The 13,084-nt window shown below is 39.0% G+C and overlaps 3 protein-coding genes across 3 annotated transcripts; 2 read left to right on the forward strand and 1 right to left on the reverse strand.

The window, feature by feature from the left end:
- The first annotated feature begins 236 nt into the window (after positions 1–236).
- LOC117576037 (katanin p80 WD40 repeat-containing subunit B1) lies at positions 237–8,686 on the forward strand. Its single transcript, XM_034260563.2, has 10 exons — positions 237–642; positions 1,015–1,142; positions 1,221–1,438; positions 5,385–5,726; positions 5,789–5,924; positions 5,987–7,090; positions 7,153–7,316; positions 8,005–8,094; positions 8,162–8,236; positions 8,320–8,686. Exons 1-10 carry the CDS (start codon positions 603–605, stop codon positions 8,552–8,554), a joined length of 2,532 nt encoding a protein of 843 aa, XP_034116454.1. The 5' UTR covers positions 237–602; the 3' UTR covers positions 8,555–8,686.
- LOC117576074 (peroxisomal multifunctional enzyme type 2) lies at positions 2,617–5,172 on the reverse strand. Its single transcript, XM_034260616.2, has 3 exons — positions 5,004–5,172; positions 3,961–4,754; positions 2,617–3,881 (listed from the first exon to the last, which is right to left on the reverse strand). Exons 2-3 carry the CDS (start codon positions 4,670–4,672, stop codon positions 2,788–2,790), a joined length of 1,806 nt encoding a protein of 601 aa, XP_034116507.1. The 5' UTR covers positions 4,673–4,754; positions 5,004–5,172; the 3' UTR covers positions 2,617–2,787.
- Positions 8,687–9,664: 978 nt separating the features above from the next.
- Positions 9,665–11,624, forward strand: LOC117576101 (uncharacterized). The gene is made up of 3 exons (XM_034260662.2): positions 9,665–9,892; positions 9,945–10,706; positions 10,770–11,624. Exons 2-3 carry the CDS (start codon positions 10,243–10,245, stop codon positions 11,293–11,295), a joined length of 990 nt encoding a protein of 329 aa, XP_034116553.1. The 5' UTR covers positions 9,665–9,892; positions 9,945–10,242; the 3' UTR covers positions 11,296–11,624.
- The last annotated feature ends 1,460 nt before the right edge of the window (positions 11,625–13,084 follow it).

Consider the following 13,084-nt stretch of genomic DNA (forward strand, 5'->3'; position numbering starts at 1 on the left):
GTTCAACTATGATTAGAAAATTCATCTTTTTCACTTTAATGAAATTAATTAATTTCTTTATAACTTTTTTAAAAGATATAATTTATAAATTAAATTATGTTATAATATTTAACAGCTGTGATTTGAAGTGTGTCCGCAAGTTATGCTCGATAGCTCCACCGATATATTTGGATGATCTGGCATTTTTATTTTAGAAATGTCATATTGGATGGCAACGCCATTGAAAACCGAGAATTGATACGCCAGCCCTGGGCCATCGTACATATATAATGTGCATTTGTTTTGTCTACAAAAAACTGTATGAATTATCGTTATTTAATGTGAACTGTTGTATAATATTATCGCGTTATTAATCATGTAAATCGGTGTTATGTGGCGTCTGTTCAAATACGTTCTATGATTATTTTTGTATCTGCACCAGGAATAGTATTAGGCCACAGTAAAAAAAAAGAGACAGCGGACAGCTGATCAGACTCGCTCAACTCAAACCCCACAAAAATTATCACACCTGCGACAAATTAAAATAAAATATTAACAATACTGGCCCCCAAAGTGAACCAGATCGGCGTCAACATAAACCTACAGCAATAACGCCAATACGCATGGACATGGCGCTGCCCAGGAATCTAGTAGCAAAGATCTGTGAGTAAAATAGAATTTTCCCTCGTATGAAAGTGGTTCTCATACTTATTAGACTGCTGCACGCACACACAAGCAGACGTACATATGTGTAAGTGTGTGTACGTTGAGCCTATGGGGCACACACACACACATGTACGTACATACGTATGTGGATGTATGCAAAGAAATGCATGTGGGATGCAGCCCTTGTAAGGAGCTATGGAATAATACAAGAATAGTGTGTACATATGTATGTATGTTTTTTGTTATGCTAGGAGATGAGGTCACACTGACGATTACCATAGATAGATAACATAGACAGATATTGATTCGATTGTATGATCGACAACTTGTTGACATTGTTTATGAATTTTGAAAATTGTTTTTCAACAGATGACATTAAGGCGCACAACGAGAAGGTGACGAGTCTCGATCTTGGCGAAACGGGACGTGTTCTAGTTACTGGCGGCGAGGATCGCAATGTCAATCTCTGGGCCATCGGTCAAGATGAGTGCTTCATGGTGCGTATACTCAATACTAAGTAATATTCTGACTAATTTGTAATTACTAATTCCCAATTGTTATTTTTTTGTTTGCAGTCATTGACGGGCCACAATCGTTCCATCGAATGCGTTCGCTTTGCCAATAAGGATAATTTCGTGTATTCAGCCGATGATATTGGGATCATACGTCGTTGGGATCTGAATGCCCAAAAAATCTATTCAACGCTAAATGGGCACATGAAAAGTGTTCGCACCTTGGATTTCAATCCATCTGGGGAGTATGTTGTCTCTGGCAGCAATGACACAACAGTCAGGTGAGTTTCCCCCGAAATTCAATTACAGTGTTAAACATTCTCCAATCCAGACTTTCTATAGCGTGTATTGCACCTGTGTAGATTCTCCAAGAATCACAAACAATTGCTAATGCCAATTTGTATTTGTAATTGCTACAGATCACACGCATTTTTAGCTAATTATTTATAGTTTGAAGCGAGATGGCAACAATCTGTATTGCTGTCACGCTCACTCGCATGCATGCGTGACCCAAAATGATAAGCGTCTAGTCATCATCTAGTATTTGGTGTTGCATTTTATTAATGCTCTTAAATCCCCAAACAAACGTCTCCGTCCGCATTCATGAGTCATTCTCTTATTAGCTTGTTTAATGCGATTTGCCTTTTCTTTCTAACGAAATGTGTAGAGAACTGATTCACATCAGACGTGTTTTCTTTTTTTCTTTTTTTGGGTTGCTTCTAAAGTTACTAAATTAAAAACTGTTTCAAGTTTATTTGTAAATAGAGCAACTCTGAGGGAAATCAGACGGATAGTATTAGTTACTGCTTTGTAAACTCAACTTTCATTATGTAGAATATAAACTTTATAGGGTTGGAATATTGCCAACATTACAAAGATTACTTTAAAATTTATTGTTGAAAATTCCCTGAAGGGAACTTCTTCCCTTAATACACGAAGACACAAGCCAAAATTTATTATTTTCATTAAGTCTTCACATTTTTAACTACTCTAAAACTAGGCAATTAATTCTAGATTTTTAGGTATTCTCTATAACTATTAAAACTATTTATTTTCAATGAATAATCGAGTATTAGAAATCGAAAATTCTTCTAGAGCTTTAGGTATTCTCTACAATTTTTATTATAAGCCATCTTAAGCACTAAAATTCCATTTATTTTCATAGAATAATCGATTATTAGAAAACGCAAATTCTTCTAGATCTTTAGGTTTTCTCAAAGATTCTTATTATAGGGTATCTTCTTGAACTTCCATTTATTTTAGTAGAATCGTAGTAGTAATCGAAAAACGCCAATTCTTCTAGATCTTTAGATATTCCTACAAATCTTAGTATGAGCCATCTTCTTAAGCACTAAAGTTCCATTTATTTTCGTAGAATAGTCGATTATTAGAAATTCTTCTAGATCTTTTGGAATCTTCTACAACTCTTTTTATAAGCCATACAATAATCATCATCAAGTATATTAGAAAAACGTATCGCTTTATTTAGATAATAATCAAAAATGTGTCTGGGGAACAATTAATACAACATATTTACTTATTGCACCATAATCTACCACCAATCGAGGATTAAATTGTTAAGTATATAAGCATTCTTTGAATGGAATTATGTGAAGAGTAGGGGCAAGGTTTACAATTTGGCCTTGGAGTCCTTCAAGTCAACGTATGCGCCCGAGATGACCTCCTTGCCCGTCTCCACGACCGTGGTGCGGAAGAGGATGCGTGCACCGCCCGGCTGCTGCTGCCACATGTCAATCTTGAGGGTTTGTCCCGGCAGAACTGGTCCCGAGAAACGCACCTTGACCGCCTTGAACAGGGAGCTATCGTTGTTGGCATACTTGGCGAGCACGGCGCGCACCGAGAAGCCCAGCGAGCACAGACCGTGCAGGATGGGTGTCTTGAAGCCGCTGAGACGTGCGAAATTCGGATCAATGTGCAAGGGATTCAGATCACCAGATAGACGATAGAGTGCCGCCTGATCCTCGTCCGTTTTGTATTGAATCGATGCGTCCGGGGCGCGAGTGGGCGTGGCAATCAATGGCACAACGCCAGCGATGGGTTCCTTTTTGCCACCAAATTTACCGGCACCAACGACAAAGACAGCGCTCTGATTCCTCACCAGCTGTCTGCCGTTCTCATCGTATGAATCGCAGTTGGTCACAATGACAGCGCCCGATCCCTTGTCCATCACATCGAACACCTTGCCCTTGGTCACGAGTGTGCTGCTGGTGGGCAGATCATCGAGTATCTCCAAGTACTGTTCGCCATGCAGAATGTTTGTCAGATCAGCGCTGCTGTGGGGCAAAGCATTGCCCACCAACGAGCTGGACATGCTCAGCAGCAGACCGGGGAGCACAAAGAACGATGGAATTGGCGAGAAGTCGGCATCGTTCTCATACAAAAAGCGCATGTCAGCGCTGTTCTTGGTGGTCGCACCAATGCCCAAGGCGTAGAGAATTAATTCCCTATTGCCGTACGTGAAAGTATCCTCGACAGCATCCTTGTCCGCTGACTTGAGGTTCTCGAGCACTTCGAGTAGCGAACCCGATGCCTCAGCAATGGCATTCAGATGCTTGGCTTGCGACATGTCGGTGACTTGATTCCAGGCATTCTGCACATACTCCAACGTGACGGGGTCCTCGATGGAGGGACGCAACACGGATCCCTTGCCGCGCACCGTGTGCACTTTGGTTGCCCAGCCAGCGGCGCTCTCAATGTAGCTGCCTGTGGAGAAAAAGAGAGAGGAGGATGTGATGAACGTTGCATGAAGTGTTGTTCTTATATCCAAGTTGTTATCTCTTACCGTTGTCGGTGCAAGATTCGTGGCACAGATAAACCACAACTGGGGCAATTAAACTCGGCTTCAGTTGGCTGAAGAGGATGTCGGGCAAAATGCCTTCGGTCATGCGACTGGCAGCCGTTGGAATGATCACATTGCAGTAGATGTTATTCTTCTGACCCTCAATGGCCACCGTGTTGGCCAATCCCACTTGACCCATCTTGGCGGCCGAATAGTTCGCCTGTCCGAAATTGCCATAAATGCCCGAGTTCGATGATGTCATAATGATGCGACCAAAGTTCTGTTTCTTCATGTACGGAAATGCGGCCTGGGTGCACTTGAAGCTGCCCTTCAGATGCACATCATTCACCAGATCCCAGTCCTGATCGGTGGTCTTAATGATGCTGCGATCCCTCAAGATGCCGGCATTGTTGATCAATATATCGACACGTCCAAATGCCTTGATGGCCGTCTCAATGACCTTTGCACCATCGATGACCGAATTGTAATCGGCCACAGCTTCGCCGCCCGCCTTGCGAATCTCCTCCACCACAACGTCGGCAGCGCGCTGTGAGGCTCCTTCGCCCACATGGCTGCCACCGAGATCGTTCACCACCAATTTGGCACCGCGAGAGGCCAAAAGCAAAGCATATTCGCGTCCCAAACCGGCTCCAGCGCCGGTTACAACGGCCACACGACCATCGAAGCGGAGTTGTTGTTGTTGCGATGAAGACATTTTCTTTGTTTTGCTACTCGTTTTACTTTTTTTTTTGTTGGTGCTGCAATCCGGTTCAATCAACTGCCAATTGTGCTGTGAACTGTGAAAAAAATTTTATTCAGATTGCTGTTGGGTTCTTTGCGCGAACTTATCAAAAGATTTGTATTATCAACTCATGCATAATCTATAATATCGAGCAATGTTTGCTCCAAGTCCAACGGGGTCAACAAAATGCCAGAAAAAACAATAACAACGACAACTATCAGTGTGAAGGGAACTTGCAATATCTATTTTTCTTTTCCAACTTCCGCACTTTACACAGTTGTTGCTTTTGGTATGAATAAATTACCTTTTTCCACACAAGTATCGCTTATTAAGTTTTTAACTCCACGATTATCTTTGCACCACCCGGTACAAAGTGCAATACACTCGGCTGTATAATAATGTTGATAAGCGGAATGTGGAAAACAAAAAAAGGAAAACAAAAATTGGATTATGGACAGATGATGGCCGCCGGTGTGACCGCAAGTTGTATTTACGAAAAATACTACTTGAATATACCACTTTCATATTGTACTACCTTATCGATAAATATCGATAACCGAGCACCTGCTGCAATGGTATCAATTCAATTTTTGGAATTTAAATATGAATTGTATTCTATAGTAATAATTAAGGTTATTTTTTATAATTTATTTATTGAACAATTTGTATGTTCTTGTGTTTGTAGGCTGTGGGATGTTCAGAATGAAAATAAGTGCATTAAAGTGTGTAAAGGACACATATCACATGTGAATTCGGTGAAATTTTCGCCAGATGGACTATGGATTGCTTCCGCTGGCTTGGAAGGATCCATATTGATCTGGGACATACGGAAAAGCAAACAGATTATGGAATTTATTGCCGAGCCGCCGGTTACGGCCATCACATGCATACAGTTTCATCCATATGAGTTTCTATTGGCGGCAGGACGTGTTGATGGCACAGTGTCCATTTATGACCTGGAGCATCAGCAGCTTGTGTCGCAAACAACACACTTCTATGGCCAACCAATCAAATGCATTACATTTAGGTATGTTAAAAGTGTGTTAACCAATCCTTCACCATTTATTTAATTGACAATTGGGCTTGCAGTGAAAAAGGCGAGTGCCTGTTTGTGGGAAGTGCTGCCGGAATATCTGTGATTGGCTGGGAGCCAGATCGTGAATTAGATCACATCAAGGGCACATGGTCCTCGCTAGCCGACATGAAAGTTGTTCAAAACAAGTTGGTAAGTTTTATTTGGTTGCTTCTTTGATTTCAATATAATATATTCAATTTTTCTTTTTGCAGATTTGTGGCTGCCATGATATTGATACTGTGTCGATAAATACAATAAGCCTTGATCGTGTGATACCGTTCTACAATCCGACCAACACTCAAAACAGCTTTAAGCATAACTCAACGAGCCGAAAGAGTTTCTCGCGCGGCAATCAAAAGTTTCGATTGTCGCTGGGCGGAGGATCGAAGCCGGCCAAAGTTGATGAGGAGCATGAGGACAATAAAAGCCAAACGTATGATGAGTTATCATCACCGAACCTCAGTCTGGAGGTTGTCAATGAGGCGGCACTGGAGCATATTGAAACATCATCGCCGATGTCCTCGCTTCAGCACATCCCACAGACCATTGTTTCAGCGTCATCCATGGAGGGCAGCACATATAATGCAGGCGGTGGCGGCATCGATGCTTCGTCGCTGAAGCACAACAAATTCGCCCGAGACAATCTACCATTTAATCTAGATGGAAATTATAGTAGTTATGGCATGGATATGGGCGGTTCGAGTCGTATGCTAAATTTAAATGGACCAAGTTCACTGCACGTATCGGATGAATATGATATATATTCAATTGAAAAAGGTGATGTAGAGTATAGTCCAAACGATAGCAATCCGCCGATTCTAACCAACTATGATAACTATGAGATGGCCGAGGATTTCCCCGTGAATCAAAACTTAAATTATTTAACCAACAACTATAACAAGGGAACAATCGTCACGACAGCGGCGCCATCAACCATCAATGCCTCATCGAAATCAATTAAAAAGACAACAACAACAGCACTGCACAAAAGAAACACAGCGATTAGCAATACCAAACAAACATCAACGGCAATCTTTGGCAATAATAAATTGGGACAAGCCTCTTCGGTTAGCTCAATGGAACTGCATAAGCTCGATGATAATATGGTACTCAAGAAATCCTCATCGTCGAATGTCGTCAACAAGAACAAACGTTCGATGGGCCAAAATCAGAGTCAATTCTACAAAGAGAACACACAGCAAAAGAACATTAACGTAGAGATTATCACCAAGCCACCAATGAGATCGCGAACAACATTAGATATGCGTACATCGCATCAGACTAAGACAACCATACAAGAGAAACACACGCAGCATGTAAGTGGTTATATTTAAAATGTCTTTTGACTCTCACTACTAAATGTTTTTATCTTTTGCAGCAACCGATGAACTATCGTCCCGATTTAATACCTACCAAGCCCATAAACCGCAATTTCATCGACGATCATTATGAGTTCGATATCTTGACGAGATCACACGAAGCTGTGCTGCAGGAATTGAGCAATCGACAGGCGAGTCTCGATCTGCTGCGAAATTCAACGCGGTGAGTAAACGTAGATGTAATAATATTGTATTGAAGACATTAGATTACGATCATGAAATTTCCAAATAGATTTTTTTTATTATTACATTGCATAGTTTGGAATCTAGCTTAAAATTACTAGCGCTGACTTAATTACTATCAAAAGAATATAATTGTTAAGAGGTATTTACATATTATATACATAAGTTGAATTGTTAAGATTATGGTTTTTAAATGTTTGTTATGTTGTGTAGGACAGGAAAGAGAGTGGGGATTGGTTTCGAAAGAATGTATTAAGTAAAAAAGTTAAAGATGGACAGTAGTAGTATATGTTTCATTGATATTGGTGTGTTATTTTGGAGGGGTCCGCAGGACGGGGGTGATGTTTGTCTATGACTATGTCCAAGTCTACGTCTTAAGCATCTAATTTGACGACTTTTTTGGACTTCGACATGGTCTATATTTTTTATACAGTTAGAGTTAAAGTTTGGTGTGTTATTATTAAAAAGTTGAAAATAAGATGCCATATGGATGTATCAGATAGTCAGTTTCAATGTAAGGGAATATTTTTTTAAAAGCTTTTTTATGTCTGTAATATTATAATTATGAGTGAAGGATAAGTGGAAATTTGTCAATTTTATCTGCAAATTCATTTCTTTTTATGTCTTTGTGACGTTATTAAATTGTTTATTTTTTTTTTATATTGCAGTTCACACGATGTTCTTGGTGCATTGAGGCTAGCTAAAACTAGTGGACGATCTATATTTATAGATCTTTTAGGGGCGATAATTGAAAAACCGTAAGTACTCGGTGTTGTTCTGACTCTATTATTTGTCAATAATAATCATTTTGCATTTGTTTTGCAGTTCATCGTGGAATTTGGACTTTTGTACATTTGTTTTACCAGAGATTTATGAACTTTTGCAAAGTCAACACAAATTGTGAGTACAAAATTTTATGCTTATTATCCTGACAACTTTACTCAATAGGAGTATACTATTTTTTTGTTTTTTTTTATGTGCAGTCATTTCACGAGAGCTTGCGACACTTTGCGCATCATTTTGTCAAACTTCTTGCCAACGATTCAAGAGAATCTCGATTCTTGGGCAGCAAATGGTTTGGGCGTCGATGTGACGCGAGAGGATCGTCAACGCAAGTGTTTAGAATGCCAAAGATGGCTGCTGCAAATTAAAAATCTACCCGAAAGTGTGCATTTCGGTTCAACGCTGTCACAGTTACAAAATATAATCGTATTTTAAATGAAGAAGGAGAAATTAAAAAAAAAAAAAATTATTTATGCATATTTAGTTGTAAATTGTCCAGCATTACAAATGATTTAAAAAAAAAAACAAAAAACAAAAACCTACTATTAATTTGTTATTGCAAACTAATTTATATAACTACTATTAACTGATAAGTTCAATAATTTTCAATTAAAAAATTTAAAAACAAAGTAATAAAAGCAAAAAACCAACTATATATTTATAATAAACACAAATGTGACTTTCCCTAGAGCAGAAGCAGAAGAAAGATTTTAACTTGTTCCAGCTGAACGCTTTGGAGTCGCCTAATGACTCAGTATGCAAATGGAAAACTGCATCATTCAATCAATCGTAATGGTGGTGGTAGGTGCCACGTGCAACGAACCGTGGCATGGACAAGTTCGTGTCATTGTGTAAAGCCCTCTTCTGTGCGGCGGTGGCTCGCCATACAAATGCAAAATGCATTTTCTAAATGTCAACAAAATGCTGTCGATTTCCAGTGGCGCACCTACAATTAAATCAAATTCCAGGTGACTATCGAATTCTCTTAAATTGTAAAGTTAATATAAAATGATGTATGTTTATACCCGCTATCCGCTAGTACTATATCAATATACCAAATATACCATTTGGTATATTTTTAGTATTTTTGCGGAATATTATTCAAGTAATTTTATATATTAAAGTAAGTATATAAATAAAGCTTTTGAATATCAATATTCGAAATATACATTCTTCGGTATATTTGTAGAATTGCGAGATAAAAGGTATAATTATATTAAATATATTACATTCATTATGTATATTTTAAATAGTAAAGTACTATATTATTATTCCATCATGTCTTTGGTATATTTTTTTGGTATTTTCGGTATGTTACCTTAATATATTTTTAGTATCTTTGTAGTACATTAATCAGGTGTTTTTCATATAGTATATTTCTATATCAATATTTTATTTTACAGTATTTTTGCGGTATATTCATTCGGTATATTTTCATTCGGTATATTCAATATACCAAACAGCCTTTAGTATATATTTTGTATTTCTATATGATACATTAATTTGATATATTTTAAATTTAATACAGCACTGTTTTGCATAGCTCGCAATGTTTAACAATGTGTCTCACAGTCGAGCACACTCGACTGCACCTTTCTAACTTGTCTTGCTTGCAGCATTATTTGGTTTGCTGAGGCTTCCCATCTCTATTTTGAATTATGATTAATCATGCTGAAAATCTTTTTCTCAGACATCTCAACGCAACTTCGAAAGTCATCATCTTTTTATGATTACTCGAAAATACTTTAATCGATTCTTCAGTTCCAAATTATGGTAAGTAATAAAGTGATATTTCAATAAATTATACAACTGACTTTTATTGCAGATGTCACGACTGGATAATAGAGTATCGGATATTCAATTTGCTGGTTCACTTGAATTGTGCACTCTTGCGATTCAGAGATTCCCAATAGAATGGACATAGAATCTCGAATAGAGAAATGTGTGGTGCAAAATACAATTCGCTTTTGAAGTTAAACTTACCATGTCGCCGGCATCATTGTTTCCCATGGGTGATGTGCCCAACTATCGATACGATCGTTGGATGATGGGATCAGTCGCTCTTGGTCAACGAACGCAGTCAGTCGGTCGGTCGGTCGGTGGAAAAAAAACGAAATACAATTATGGAGCAAAGGCAATTTACACTCATCTGTTCGATGCACATACTGATGATCATGATGTGCGCCTATGCGGATCCTGGTTACGATCATCTCAATCACAATTTGAATCGCAATCCCGAATTGGAGGACAGCAGCATCATCGATGTGGACGCCACAGAACCGTTGGACTCAACGCAGCCGGCTAAGCCGATGATGAGTCGCATGGGCAAACCTTCGGCTAGCTATGCGGACTATGATTATTATATGAACACCAGGCGACCAGGCATGGAGGCATCGTCGAGTGACAACGATCTCAGCGGATCGTCGGCGATACGTGTAACCAGCGGACTTGAGACATCGAGTCATCGTCGACCACCTGTCGATGAAATGAATGTAAAATCGCTGCCTTGGTATGGTCAGTATACGGGCAAATCGCTGGCCATGTATCCATCCCGATCATACGATCCGTATATCAGACGTTACGATCGGTAAGTCTATAATTTCATTGATTAATTGAAATGTACGCTAATCAAAAAAAATATCCCCATCAGTTTCGATGAGCAATATCATCGCGCTTATCCGCAGTACTTTGAGGACATGTATGTGCATCGTCAGCGCTTTGATCCCTATGACAGCTACAGTCCTCGAGTTCCCCAATATCCCGAACCCTATCTGATGTATCCCGACCGCCAGCTGGATACTCCGCAGTCGAGGGATTACATTAAGCCGCGACGCGGTGGCTACATCGATGAGGCATTGCCGATGCCAGTGCTCGACTCGTACAGCAGCAGCAAATATCCAGTTTCTGCCAACTCGAAGATGTCGCCACAGCTCTCGCTCTCGCCCCGGAACGAACGTGTCGTCTATTATGCTCATCTCCCGGAAATCGTGCGTACTCCCTACGATCTGAGTCTGCAGCGAACGGATCGCAATGGCGCAGGTGGCGGTGGCGGTGGCGTGGGAGGTGCAGCTGCAGCTCTTGTGGCGCCTGGGCCGTATAAACTGAACAAGAAGAAGCTGAAGAGTGTGCCCAGAGCATCGGGCGATAATTCCACCAGCTACAAGCAATTGTTTTAGTTGAAGGACAACTCGCAGCTATATCAATACTATAATCAATTTAAGCATTTTTTTTTACTAACCGCGTTTGACGTTTAACGAAGTCGTGTGGCAGCATTTCGTATCGCATCTTAACCCCATTCGAATTCATCAAAAGTGTTTCACGATTATGCTATATAAATCGGTTATAGAAGATTATGTAAATCAATACAATGACTCAATTCGCAAGCATAATCCACAAATAACCTTGAGGTCCTTACATCTTAGCATGTATTCGTATCGTTAAGTGAGTAGTTTCTAGTTTTTTCAAAATTCTTTTCTTACTATGAACTACGTACTTTGTTTTATATATACATATATTCTAAAAGCTAACTTTATGAATAATTAAATATGTTTTTTTTTTTTGATGAATGTAAATTAGTTTAATTGTTTATTTTACTCATTCTTAGATGAGTCGATCCATAGAGTTAGTTCATGTGATCCTAGCAATACGTGTCCTTTGAGAGTGCTGCAGAATATTGTTGAGATATAGCTTGTTTTCGAAAAATTGCGTTAATTTTTAAGCTATATATCGACCAAATTAATGATGGGTAAGTAGTACCGATTAGCATTCAATGATATTCAATATCCTTGCACAAAATTGAGAATTTTATAAGAGGGTAAGTATAGAAAAAAAACCAAGAATTACAAATTTTCTGTATATCGATCATTTGAAGGTCGAAGGCCCATTGCACTTATTGAGAAATTTCACAAAGTTAGCAGATGAAATACCAGGCGAACATAAATCAGCAGCAGGTAGAACTACAAAAATCACTTAGTAGCGCCATCTATCGGACTACCACAAACTGTAGAGCCGCCTATCGGAATACAACAAACTGACCCTGTCTTGGCGCGTCAATTTGAAATTTATAATTTAAGAATACGTCTGCTTGCTGGTAATTTACGTTCGACTGGTAATTCACGATATGATTTGGTATTACTTATAAGTTCCAACTGTTTCAAGTGGCCACTTTAAATCGGCACGAACTGCTAAAAATCACCAAGTTAGCAGATGAAATACCAGGCGAACATAAATCGGCAGCAGGTAGAACTACAAAAAATCACTTAGTAACGCCATCTATTGGACTACCACTAGCTGAAGCGCCATCTATCGGACTACCACAAACTGACGCAGTCTTAGCGCGCCAATTTGAAATTTATAATTTAAGAATACGTCTGCTTGCTGTTGATTTATCTTCGCCTGGTGTTTCATCAGATGATTAGCCAATATTTGAAATTGTAAAATTTGCAATTAACCGACAAAAAAACAAAAATTACTTTTTATTATTTTGCCATATCTCTGTTATTATCATCATAATGAGAACATCATTAAGGATCTTGGCAGGACTTACCTTTTTAAAATCAGCAACTTAAGGGTTTTAAGGATATTCCATAAAATGAGAAAATAGTACAAAAAAAATAGAAAATTTACTGTAACTCAGCCATTTGAAGGACGAGCATTTTGTCCTTTGGCACAAGGATTGTACTCATAAAGACAAGCTAATTTGTCTTAGAAAAAAAGGACGAAAATCCTTGCAGGATCCGAGATAAAGTGACTTATTTTTATAGATAAATTCGAAATATTTTGCCTGATCCTTGCGGCTCCTGTGGATCAAACGAACGCCATTGATGAGAGCTATCATCGTGCCAAAGGACATTCACTTCGTCCTTGGGGTTCATGAGTTATCCTGAAATTAGTTATTGAAAAATTACAAATATTGAATCCTTGGATAAATCAACATATTTTTGATGTCAATCGATAGAGTTGGTC

This window comes from Drosophila albomicans, chromosome X (assembly GCF_009650485.2).
Source record: "Drosophila albomicans strain 15112-1751.03 chromosome X, ASM965048v2, whole genome shotgun sequence".
Taxonomy (NCBI): domain Eukaryota; kingdom Metazoa; phylum Arthropoda; class Insecta; order Diptera; family Drosophilidae; genus Drosophila; species Drosophila albomicans.